Here is a 13,285-nt window from a genome sequence, read left to right on the forward strand (position 1 = left end):
TGAGTTCAATTCCCACCAGCCACAGGGTGGCTCACAACCATCTGTAATGGGATCTAATGCCCTCTTCTGGTGTGTCTGAAGACAGCTACAGTGTACATATATGTAAAATAAATAAATAATTCTTAAAAAAAAAAAAAAAGAACTTCCTAGGAGAGGTTCTGTCAGTTTGACAGTTTGACTAACCACTAGCAACCATGGGTATGGAGCCCTCCTGTTGAGGTTATAGGAAGCTCTAAAGCAGTAGTTCTCAATCTTCACACTGATTCGGCCTATTTATAGCAGTTCCTCAAGTTGTGGTGATACTCCTCCCCCCCCCCCCATAATTATTTTCATATAACTAATTTTGCTACTGTTATGAATCATAATGTAAATATTCAATATGCATGTTATCTGGTATGTGACCCCTGTGGAGGTAACCACAGGTTAAGAACCAATGAGTCTGTAGACATGGGCTGGGAGGTAGTGGCACACACCTTAGATCCCAGCATCTGGGAGGCAGAGGCAGGCAGAGCTCTTGAACTCAAGCTAGCCTGGTCAACAGAGCTCCAGGACAGCAAGGGCAACACAGAAAAAACCTACCTCAAAAAGAAAAAACAAGCAAAGCCAAACCAAACCAACAACATTAGCTAAAGGAGTCTGTAGACACACAGTGCCATGGCTTCTGGAACTAATTTGGAGGGGCACAACCGCTCTTATCTTCCAGTAGCAAAACCTTACCATAGGGCACTGGCGATGGGCTAAGAAGCTCAGGTCTGGCACTATGTTAGGGAAAAAGCCATACTCACATACACGCGTGCGTGCGTGCGTGCATGTGAGTGTGTGTGCGTGCGGGTGCGTCCTGTGATCATGTCTTCTAGAGCTTGTGTTGACAGACGTCGGCTAGCCAGACCTGCTGCTCATTGCCCTGTTCTGCACCACACCACCATCAAGAGAACAGCATTAAAAACCATGGCAGAAAGAGTCATTTCTAGTTATCCGTTAGAGACAATTTCTAGAAGTGAGACAGGAAGAACTATGTCTTCCAAATCTGTTTGTGTCTATGTGTTCAGGTGAACATGCATCCATGTACGTGTATGCATGTGTGGAACCCAGGTCAGCATCAGGTATATTCTTCAGTTGCTCTCCAACTTTTATTTTGTGGTAGAGTCTTACTATGCAGCTCTGGCTGAGTTGAAACTCTTTATAGACCAGGCTGGCCTTGAACTCAGAGATCTACCATCTCTGCCTTCCAAGTGCTGGGATTCTAGGCTATGTGGGTGCTGGAACTCTAAACTCAGGTCCTCATGTTTGCCTCATAAGCACTTTACCGACCAAGGCATCTCTCCATGCCCTATCAGCTCCTAATATATACACAAGATAACAAGACAAAGCAAGATAAGTTTGGTGAAGCAAACTCATAATCTTAGTACTTTGGGGGCTGAAGCAGGACTGAGTTCCAGGCCAACGTAGGCTACACAATGAGTTTCAGAACAGCTTGGGTTATATCCTAAGAACTCGTGTTAAAAAAACAAAAAAACAAAATAGGGCTGGAGAGATGGCTCAGTGGTTAAGAGTACTGACTGCTCTTCTGAAGGTTCTGAGTTCAAATCCCAGCAACCACATGGTGGCTCACAACCATTTGTAATGAGATCAGATGTCCTCTTCTGGGTTGTCTGAAGACAGCAATAGTGTACTTACATTAATCTTTTAAAAAATACAATATATATACATATACACACATATGTATGTATATGTTATATATTCTAAGGAATACATATAAATCAAGGCTGAGGACTGGATATTTGGGAACACTAATGAAGTTCTATGAGGCACATTTCCTTTCTTTTCCAGCCCAGCCCAGCCCAGCCCAGCCCAGCAAAGGCAGTCTGGGCAGCACTTCAATATAGAGTCCTGAGGAGCACTGGTCAGGAGGGAGGAGAAGGGTTAGAAAAAACATGGCAGAATTAAGATCAACAGAGATTAGGATAAACGTACATCTCTATCTGTTTGGAAGCCATCTCTGCCTACACCCACCTCTGTGCAAACATAGTACTCAGTGAATCCAGTTCCAAAAGTTTCAACCTGTAGTAACCTTCCCAGTTACTACAGCTCCATTTACCACTTGTCTGCAATTGGCTCTGGGCTTCACTTTCTTAGTCGGCAACAGTACTATATAGCCCCTTCTATAAGGCCCCCTGCTCCTCCTCCTCCCCTATGGAGTCTCCAAAGCATGAAGCTAGCAGACCTGAGGTTAACACTCTAACTGGACACTTAACTACCACACCCAGGGCCTGATCGAGGACCAGATGGGTGGGGCTGGGCCAGCCAGCCAGCTGCTCTCTGACCCTTCTCACCATGGGGTCTCAAGCCCAGAGCAGTAGGCCTTCACAGCAACCCCCCCTCCCCCCAGACTCCAGTCAGTCTAGGGCCCCTGCTGGGCTCAGCCTGCACAAAAGCACTTTTGTATTTCCTGCCCCCACCTGGCCTCAGACCTGCCTGTTTTTCCAGCCTCTGGCAGGTTCCCTCAATCCCCAGGCCTCTCCCCCTTTAACCCTCTTCACCCCCCCAAAGAGCTGCTTAATCAGACTGCCAGTTGACACAGTCTCTCTGTGACCAATCCTGGATCCCTCTTATATGGAGAAAACCCAAAGAATAATAAGATAGCTAGTGTCTTGCCACAGGGAAGAATGGCTCCCAAGTGTGTTGTTACGAAGCCTGTAGGAGTTGTCTAGGCCTTGCTGTTCCACATAATGACAGTGTCTAACAACAGTCCAGAAGCAGTAAGCTTAAGATAGACTTTGGTTCCCAAAGATAAAAATAAAACAGAACTCATCTCTCTTGCGGTTGGTGAGTTTGGAAAAAGCCAGAAAGCTAAGTGCAGTGCCTAGGTGTGCAAGGCCCAGGGCTCCATCTGGCTGCTCTCACGTGCCTGACTCTGCCACCCAGCTTCAAAAAAACCAATTGAAAGAGCTGAAAACAGTGAACAGCAATGTGAAGAGGGATAAGGGCTCCAGTGATGGGTGCATCCAAGTCTATCTTCAGGGTGAGATATATGCATAATTAACCCTGACCCAGGGATGGCCCTGCTGTCAATGACTCATCACCAGCTGGCCTCAGCTTAGGTGATTTTCTTCCCCAGCATGAGATTTCTCAGCAAGTTCTGGTTTCTTGGGGTACATTGTTAGAGTTCCACAATCAATTGGAGGGACAGGTTTCTTTTTAATACTACATCCTTCCACCTGCCAGGGAGGTTGATTACACTAGCACAAGAGGTCTCACAGCTAATCTCTCCAATGACACTGTCATCATCACTACAGGACTGGCAGGTAGGTGGATGGAAACAGCACCCTACCAGGCTCCTCCTCCTACCCCGGGAGTCAAACAGCCCATGGCTATGCCTGAGTCAGTAACCTAGCATAACACAGATACTTAAGCTTTTCCCTCCAGTTTTGTAGCTGGCGGGATGTGGCCCAAGAATGTACACGTCTAACAAGCTCGTAACGTTGCTGATGTTCCCAGACTCAGCCAGAAGCTGCCTTCCCTGCAGAATGAGACCCACTGATGATACACAATGGCCAAATGATCTCCTGCCATCATGGCGAGAAGGTTCTGAACTTCAAAGCAGTGAACTCAGGGATTCCAAACTCAGCTCCTCTTACAGAGTCTTGTCATCTTTCTTAAACATTTCGTATTGCTCTCTGGTGTGTCAAGCGCTTTACCTACATTCCCAATGCAAGATGTCCCTGGAGACTGCAATGGTAGGATTTGAATGCAGGCCTAACTTTTAAAGCCCGATTGACTCTGCCTAAAGAACTGAAAGAGGAAAAAGAGGAGGAACATTAGAAACACTTAGGCTAGTAGAAATCTCAGAAAGAAAAAAAAAAAAATCACAAAAGGTGGCCAAGTAAGTTACACATGTTACGTTCTTGGAACGAAGCCCTAGTGCCTGCTTCTGGCTCTAGGCCTCTACAAAATAACTTTGTTGTTGTTGTTGTTGTTGTTGTTGTTTTTTGGGTTTCTTTTGGGGGGGGGGGGTTGGTTTTTTGGATTTGGTTTTTTCCAGACAGGGTTTCTCTGTATAGCCCTGGCTGTCCTGAAACTCACTCTGTAGATCAGGCTGGCCTTAAACTCAGAAATCCGCCTGCCTCTGCCTCCCAGAGTGCTGGGATTAAAGGCATGTGCCATCTTGTTTATGTTTTTTGAGACTGGGTTTCTCTGTGTAGCCCTGGCTGTCCTGGAACTCACTCTGTAGACCAGGCTAGCCTCAAACTCAGAAATCCGCCTGCCTCTGCCTCCCAAGTGCTGGGATTAAAGGCGTGCACACCACGGTCTGGCCAAAATAAGTGTTTTAAGAGAACTATTATCTAAATTAAGAACACAATGCCCTTCACTGTTAATTTCAGCGAGAAGAGAACTTGTCCTTCCCCAAGCTACACTGAAGGAAACAGGCTCATCTTATAACGACAGTGTGCCCAGGGCAGCCACAGCAGTGGGTGCAAGCAGCTTACTAACAGTCCAGTGCCCGCGGGCTGGGGGCCCATACCTAAACCTTCATTTGCTATGTTTGCTATTTACTGTGCCACCTCCACTACCTGGCACATCAGAAGCACGGAAAGTACTACATAAGTCAGGACACTTCCACTATGCCTGGAGGACCCACGGGAACGCTACAGCTACCAAGATTTCTATGGCAATGGCCCCTTGGTAAAGAGAGAGTCCTGTGTGAGGCTGGAGAGCGAACCTGAAGGAAATCGAGGGGCTGGGGATTAACTACCTTTAAAACTGCATTTATCTATTGTGTGGTGATGGAAGTACCAAGGCAGGTATGTGGAGGTCAGAGGACAATTTGTAGGAGTTAGTTTTCTGGGATCACGGGGATTAAATTTAGGTAATCAGGCTTGTCAGCAAGTTCCTCTACTTGCTAAGCTATCTCATCACCCTAATTTCTTATAACTTATTTTAAATGTATGTTCTTTGGCCCTACACCTAATGCTGAAAAAGGCCAAAACAGTCTGGATAAGTTTAATTATAAATTAATACTGTTTTTGGTCACTGTATTACAGGAGAGTTCAACATGGGCCGGGCCATGTGTCCTAAAACAGTCATGAATGCAGTCTAGCAGATTTGTCTAGAGACAGTCACATCTCAATGTTAAAAGGACGCTGGATGCACTGGATAGAGAAAGTCAACACCGTGGCAATAAGGGACTAAAGCTTGGAGAAAGCCAAACTCATCTGAAGTCAGAGAAACCCACCCTGATTTTATTGGTTCCTTCAAAGAGAAGAGGTCATGTATGTTCTGTGGGGCTTCTCCAGGCAGTGGAAAGATGCCCAGATTCAAGCCAGGCCGGGCAAGACTCAGACTGACACACAAGAAGGGAGAGCACCCTTCTTCAGGATAAAGGGAGAAAGAAAGATGCAGCGAGCCTGCCACATACTCCTAAGAACAGAGGAAATGGGCCAAAGGTGACGGAAGGAAGGCCTAAAGCCACAGCATCTTTTTCCAAACTGAGTCAAAAACTAACACCTGTGGGAATCACTAGGTGAGGGTCGGGAACATTTAGTTCCTCTGAGATAGTGCAACGGGGCTTCTACTTCACCTTCTCCTTGTGCCTGTGGACACATCCTATCATCACCAAAACTGACCTGCACTGCTTCCCTCCCTGCAGGCAGTGACTGGGGCGGGGCGCAGGCTGAGTCGAGCTGCGCTTGCCTGGCATATGGAAGGTCCTGGCTCCAGCCCCAGCATTTAAGCAGGGGAAAGGTACACACAATACACATCTCACCAAAGCCTCAAGAGGTTTCTCTCCTCAGAACACTATGTGACAAGACCTATCTACAAAGTCCTTTGGTTTTGAAAGCTCTGCCTTTCTTTAAGATCACTTGATACCCAAGTGGGGCAGGACTACAAAATGCACATAGGTCTTAGAAAAGGTGTCCTCAGTGGCACCTTTCACATGCGCAGAGCACCAGAGTCATGAACTGCTTAAGAGCTCCACCCTTCCTGACTTGCCCCTGCTCTGATCTCTGCAGCTCTAAGTATTTCTGGCTGGCTCTCTTAACACATATCAGTAACATTCCAGGCTGGCGGCCACATGTTCAGGCCCTGGCCTCCAACTCTCCCCTGCAGAGTAATCTGCTGTTTCCAGGGCACAGTGGGGCCACAGGGCACAGTGGGGCCACAGGGCTCCCATTTCAGTCCAGGAGATCACACATCTCAGAAATAAGCCATATAGGAGGAAAAAGAAAAGCTGAAATATCTATATTCTTTGAGATTTAAAAAAAAAAAATCCACTAGACGACTCTGAGTTAGAAGAGAGTAGATGCTTACAGACACACACATCAGAGCATATTCACCATAACTCAAATGCCTGAGGGTTTTTTCTCCTCCTCAAAGATCTAACAGAGGAAAAAGGTCATGTGCTGATCAAGTTTAATAGCATGGTTAGCAAGAAATGAGCAAGAAGAATATGGGCAGGAGCTAGCCACCTTTGGAGCCTTCCGTCTAGAAGCAGTTGCCATAGTTACTATATATAGTCAGAGAATCCAGGAGGACTGCATGGACAGATGAACCTTTATTTAAAAAAATAGCACTTCAAATAAATTAAAAGGGACAACCGTCAAGTGTTCAAATTGTGAAGAAATATCTGAAAACCTAGAGAGACTCCAAACTGCAGTCTTCTAACCTCATTCTTTGTCTGATGGCAAAACCCACGCATCTCAGAAGCCCCACTGTTTTTCCCTCCTGAGGTGAGGGAAGCATTCACAAGGGGAGACCAGATGGAGGAGAAAGCTGCATCTGACCGGAATGAACATTGCCATGACTCGCTAATACGGGTTTCACTTTATGACCAAATGTATTCTTTCAAAAATAAAAAAGGGGTGAGGGAAGCTGCGTGTTTTAGAGACTGAGATTACTCAGGGCTAGCACACTAACTCTAGTGCCTTTAATGGCAGTAGCAACTTTTTCCTCCGAAGTCAAACGCCATCCCCAGCCGAGCCTTGTGCTACCAGCTTTTTAGGAGATGTTACCTAAACTTTATTAAAAGAAAAGAGCAAGTTTAAATATAGACACTGGACTAGCCCAGTCTGTATTTTCAAGTCCACATTCTTCATCTGAAGCACTGCGTCAGGGAACCCCCTGAGTCTGCATGTTTCCAAGTTCACAGTACATGGAACCAGTTTTTTCTTTTTCATTTTTTCCTCACTCAGAGCAGCCACCCGCAGTGACCGTTGACGCTGGAACCTCGGGCGGGGCCTTTTCCTACGAGGCCTGGCCAGAGCTGCCCAAGGCTTCTCCTCAATGAGAATCGATGCTGTCATGCTCTATGGATGGGGAAAAAAGCAAGAAAATAAAAGCACCTGGTACAGGTTTCATGAGATCCATTCGGATTCACTATGTTCCAAACCCACTGCTGAACGCCATGGTCCACTTTGTGTGCCGAACAGTTTGTGGCCTTGGGAGCTGGTCTCAATTGGAAGAGCTGTTATTGGATGCCCCAGAGGTTGACGCAATAGCAGCTCCTGCAGGACTACTTGTGGAGACTGACTTTCGGATGTGAGGCAACAAGTAGGGGTCACAGGCCAGCTGCTGCACATCGATACGGTCTTCCTTTCGATAGGCTAAACATCGCCTGATAAATGCCTGAAAAGGAAGTTTCATAGAAAAGATAATCCTGGTGCACAGGTAAGAACCCAAGGCACCAAAATCACTGCTAGAACCCAGAGCAAATACTCCCTCCAAGGAACAGGTTTCTAGCCTCCCCCAAATCCATCATGCAGACCAGAGAAGACAAGGGTCAGCACCAGCCCTGGGGTTGGCTGAGTATCTCAGACATGATTTAACTTCAACCGTCAACATGGACATTTCCTTCCCACCCACTATAAAAGGCAGTGTAGTCTTATTTATGAAACTCTTCTCATAAAGACTTTCAAGCGCTTTCCGTCTCCCTGGTTTTTTTTTTTTTTGACCAGAGAGTTCAACATATTCGAATTTTATAATGCAATTTATTTAAATTAATCAACGTTTTCTTTTTCTTCAAACAGACTCTCATGCATCCCAGGCTGGTCTCAAACTCAGTATGTAGCCAAAGACCCTGAACTCCTATCTTCCTACCTCCACCTCTGGAAAGCAGGGGTTACAAGTGTGCACCCAACCACTTGTGATTAATGCAGTGCTAGGGATGGAGGGTGGGGCTTTGTGCTACCAGCTCAGTCACGTCCTCCACCAGGGGTCAGCTTTAGTATAAAACATTACATTCACAGTGAATCTATCTGTATTTCCTAGTAAGTGATAGCGGTGTGTGGCAGGCTTCCTGGTGACAGCGCATCCTACCATGAGGAAGGCGTGCTGACAGGGAGACTATGAAGCAGGACAGACAGACTATGTTCATGCTCTATTTTCTTATGACCCTAAAACTAACTAAAAGAGTAAAACTTGGCTAAGGATGGAACAAGAGGTAGAGTGCATGCTAGCAAGCAAACGCTAGAGTGAATTCAGGCTTCAGCATGAATAAATAAAATAAAATAGGTTTTCTGGAAAACCTAAAACATGCAACAAGTGATTGACTTTCTATTTTTTTTTCAAATATTTAATTATCAAAATATAAAGTTAGAAAGGCAATTCTGGCTTTTCAAAATTGAAGACACAGGTACTTGCTTGACTAATGTATTTGGAAGCTAAGACATACATTCACTGAAATGAACATGGGACTGCTGGCTTTGAGAATGAGCCTTTTCAGGGGTGGGGAGGAGGTATGGGATGTGGTAGAGATGGAGGGGGGATGGGGATGGGGGTGGGGGAATAAAATCTGGAGTATAAATAAATAAATGACAAAAAAGGAAATGAAAACGAGCCTTTCCTAGTGAAATACATAAAAGGTTCTCATAGACTACAAAATGACTAAATAAATGTCCCTTCACATAGCTGCCGGTGTAGAATCTTAAAACAGCAACTGGATCCCATGGTTGCCATGACCCCACCATTTGCCTGCTTCCCACAATTTACCTCACAGTGGCTCTGCACCTCTCTGCAGAACTACAACCTGCCCTCCTCTGCAGAGCCCCCTCCCCTCAAGTCTGCACACGGCTCTAACTTACGCATTACTCAAGATACTGATCAAACAGCATTTCTTCATTGAGACCTACCCTAACCATGCCATCTGAAACAGAGGGGGCTTTACCTTTCCATCTTAGCACTCCTGGGTCATTTCTCCTATGTAGTCTTAGCTCCCCAGACAGACCACCCTCCCTTACAGGCATCAAACTGGGTACACTTCCTATTACACACACTTCCAGGTATAACTCCCTTGGAGTGTAAGTCGCCTTCCCTGTCATATATCCCAGAGTCTTTGTGAATTAAATCTGCTTGTCAGTATTTCTTTTACTGAACTTGGGAATGAGGTGGACAGATCATAAGCAATATTCTTCTACCCACTGTTCTTAAGAATACTAATTTGTCCCTATCCTGATGCTTAATAATGGCTCAATTTCATATTAATCCAGTTACTACCACTTAAAGTAATGACACAAGAAGCAGCCATTTCCGCTGGTCAATGAATCAAACTTACCTTTGCTTCAGGTGTTACTACTGGCTTTGGCGGGAACTGTACTTCAGTAGCTTTAAGAATAGTATTCTCTTGTAGAATATCTTGCTGGGACTGGTTATGGCCAAAAGGCTGTCATATAAAAACAGAATAAACTGGTTACACGATTCAGTACCAGAGAAGTCTCCACACTGGGAATGGTGTCCTTTAACCCTCACCTTTAACACCTAGCAGGGAGGGCCCAGGCTTAAAGGCCACTCAGGCCCAACAGGGAGGAGCAACAGTCTTCCCGACCTCTAGCTTTGCTCACAGCAAAGAGCGAGCTGGCAAGAAGCTAGTTGTCTCTTGAACTCTGACTCACACCTTTGTGACTATACACAGTTATGTGCCACTAGCCAACCTAATACATATACAAAAAAAAAAAAAAAGGATGGAAAATTAAATAAATCATGGGTGTGGCTGGGGCTGGAGAGATGGCTCAGAAATGGAGAATGCTGGCTGCTCTTGCAGAGAACCTGAGTTCAACTCTCAGAACCCAAACGGTGGTTCATCTCCATCTGTAACTCCAGCTTCAGAGGATCCAGTGCACAATTCTGAGCTCAGTAGGTACCAAGCTCTCATGTAGTGGACATATGCCCATGCAGAAAAAAAAAAACACCTAAAACCATAAAATAAATCTAAAAAAAGAAAAAGGTTACAAGAGAAAATGTTTTTCTCACACCCAGTATGAAGGATGGGAACGGTGACTCACAACTGTAATCTCAGCACTCAGGAGGCTAACACAGGAGACCCACTGTGACTTCTTTTTTTCTTTCTTTCTTTCTTTCTTTCTTTCTTTTTTTTTTTATTCGATATATTTTTTATTTAAAGCTCAAAGCACACATTGCATTTAACACAATAATTGTGGGTGACTTCAACACTCCACTCTCCTCAATGGACCGATCAGGAAAACAGAAACTAAACAGGGACACAGTAAAACTAATTGAAGCTTTGGACCAATTGGATTTGACTGATATTTATAGAACATTTCACCCTAAAGCAAAAGAATATACCTTTTTCTCAGCACCTCATGGTACCTTCTCCAAAATTGGCCATATAATTTGTCACAAGACAGACCTCAACAAATATAAGAAGATCGAATTAATCCCATGCCTCCTATCAGATCACTATGGAGTAAGAGTGGTTTTCAATAGCAACAAAAACAGAAAGCCCACATACACATGGAGGCTGAACAATACTCTACTCAATGACACCTTGGCCAAAGAAGAAATAAAGAAAAAAATCAGAGACTTTTTAGAATTTAATGAAAATGAAGGCACACAATGAAAGCAGTGCTAAGAGGAAAACTCATAGCCCTGAGTGCCTCCAAAAAGAAAACGGAGAGAGCACACATTAGCAACTTAACACACACCTGAAAGCCCAGGAACAAAAAGAAGCTATTTCACCCAGGAGGAGTAGAAGACAGGAAATCATCAAACTCAGGGTTGAAACCAATCAAGTGGAAACAAAGAGAACCATACAAAGAATCAACGAATCCAGGAGCTGGTTCTTTGAGAAAATCAACAAGATAGATAAACCCTTAGGCAGACTGACCAAAGGGCACAGAGAAAGTATCCAAATTAAGAAAATTAGAAATGAAAAGGGGCAGCTGGAGAGATGGCTCAGTGGTTAAGAACACTAAATGCTCTTCCAAAGGTCCTGAGTTCAAATCCTAGCAACCACATGGTGGCTCACCATCTGTAATGAGATCTGATGCCTCTTCTGGTATGTCTGAAGATAGCTACAGTGTATTTACATATAATGAACAAATAAATCTTTAAAAAAAAAAAAAGAAATGAAAAGGGGGATATAACAACAGAGACTGAGGAAATCCAAAAAATCATCAGATCCTACTACAAAAGCCGATACTCAACACAATTGGAGAATCTGGAGGAAATGGACAAATTCCTAGACAGATACTAAATACCAAAATTAAATCAGGACCAAATAGAACATCTAAACAGTCCCATAAAGAAATAGAAGGGGTCATAGAAAGTCTTCCAACCAAAAAAAGCACAGGACCAGATGGTTTCAGTGCAGAATTCTATCAGACCTTCAAAGAAGACCTAACACCAATACTCTTCAAACTATTCCACAAAATAGAAACAGAAGGAACACTACCCAATTCCTTCTTCGAACCCACTGTGATTTCAAAGCCAGCAAGGCTACACAGTGACCTCTAGGCCAGTTTGGACTATATAACAAAGATCCTATCTCAACAAAACCTGATAAATAAGAACAAAGACCTGGAAACACTTAGGGGTTTTTAACTGTATCTCAAGCTGTAGTTTCCTAAAAAACAAACAAACAAACAAACAACAAAACAAGACAAAACAAAATAAATAAAACTTTAAAACACAGGCTAAAAGCTCAGTGTTCCTAATAAATCTGAAATAATTCTATATAACCTCTCTCACCAGTATTAGTAGCAACTCAACATTATTAAATAGTGCACAAAGTAATTAAGCTGTACTAGTTCTACAGTTTTCTTGTCTTGTAGAGACTGATCCATGAACAAGACGCTAAAGAGAAAGGTGTTATCCACATTAAAGACTTTGCACTGGGAATCTAATAAAAATATTAAGAGTTCATAGGGCCTACAAAACTGCCATCTGCTTTATGCCTAAGTTCAGCCTAACTAAACACTAAAACATAAACATACTAAATGAATACACAACAGGACTCTAATATGTATATATTCTATACATGTGTGGATGTATAAAAAATATGCTCATAAGGAAAAATACCATTATTGTTTATTCTAATGATATAACACCTTTACTAGAAACAGACAAGAAATGCTTGTGTGGGCTTGGGAATGGAACCCAGGGCTTTGTAGATGCTAAATACACACTGCCACTGAACTAGATCCCTAACCCTTGGCTTTCTCAGATGGTTTTTCTATGTTTTATTTTTTTATTTTATTTATTTTTGTTTTTCTTGAGACGATTTTCTCTGTACAGCCCTAGCAGTCCTGGAACTCCCTTTGTAAACCAGACTGGCCTTGAACTCAGAGATCTGCCTGCCTCTGCCTCACAAGTGCTGGGACTAGAGGTTTCCCATGAATTCTTTGGATCCTATAGTCTCAGACCCCCAAATACTGGTATTATAGGCATGAACTACCACACTTGGCCAAGGGAAACTTTCTGAGACCACCTTCTCAACACAAAAAAAGGAGGGGAGGGGTAGCTGGAGATATGGGTGAACAGCTAAGACCATATGTCTCTTTTGTAGAGAACCCCAGTTCAGTTCCCAACATCCAAGCCAATCATCTCCCAAACTCTTGTAACTCTAGCACCAAGGTATCTGTGCCGGTTAGTTTTGTCACCTTAACACAAGCTAGAGTCACCTGGGAACCCTTATTAGAGTGTATCCATCAGAATGCCTATAGGCAAGTCAAGGGGGCATTTTCCTGATTCAAGATTCATGTGGAAAGGCCAAACCCACTGTGAGTAGTGTCACTCTGGCAGGTGGTCCTGGCTGATAAGCAAGCCACAAAGGACAAATCAGTAAGCAGCATTCCTCCATGGTTTCTGCCTGACTTTTCTCAATGGCAGACTATGATCCAGATATCTACGCCAAGCACCGCCTCCTCAGATAGGCTTTTGTTTTTGTTATGGTGCTTATCACAGCAACAGAATCAAACTAGGGCAATATCCCATCCCCTCTTCCAGCTTCCATGGGCACACACACTCATGTACTCAGAGACACATACACATACAT

General features: G+C 44.0%; 1 protein-coding gene across 5 annotated transcripts in view; it reads right to left on the reverse strand.

Moving 5' to 3' along the window:
• Nucleotides 1–6,534: 6,534 nt before the first annotated feature.
• The window catches only part of Tlk2 (tousled like kinase 2), an 86,194-nt gene continuing 79,443 nt past the window's right edge, over nt 6,535–13,285 (reverse strand). For all 5 annotated transcript variants that reach the window (XM_052195018.1, XM_052195017.1, XM_052195015.1 and 2 more), the window contains 2 exons: nt 9,548–9,655; nt 6,535–7,623 (listed from right to left, as the gene is read on the reverse strand). In XM_052195018.1, coding sequence (XP_052050978.1) covers nt 7,450–7,623; nt 9,548–9,655 — 282 coding nt within the window. In that variant the 3' untranslated portion in view covers nt 6,535–7,449. The remainder of the gene's footprint in view (nt 7,624–9,547; nt 9,656–13,285) is intronic.

The sequence above is a fragment of the Apodemus sylvaticus genome, chromosome 10 (assembly GCF_947179515.1).
Source record: "Apodemus sylvaticus chromosome 10, mApoSyl1.1, whole genome shotgun sequence".
Classification (NCBI taxonomy): domain Eukaryota; kingdom Metazoa; phylum Chordata; class Mammalia; order Rodentia; family Muridae; genus Apodemus; species Apodemus sylvaticus.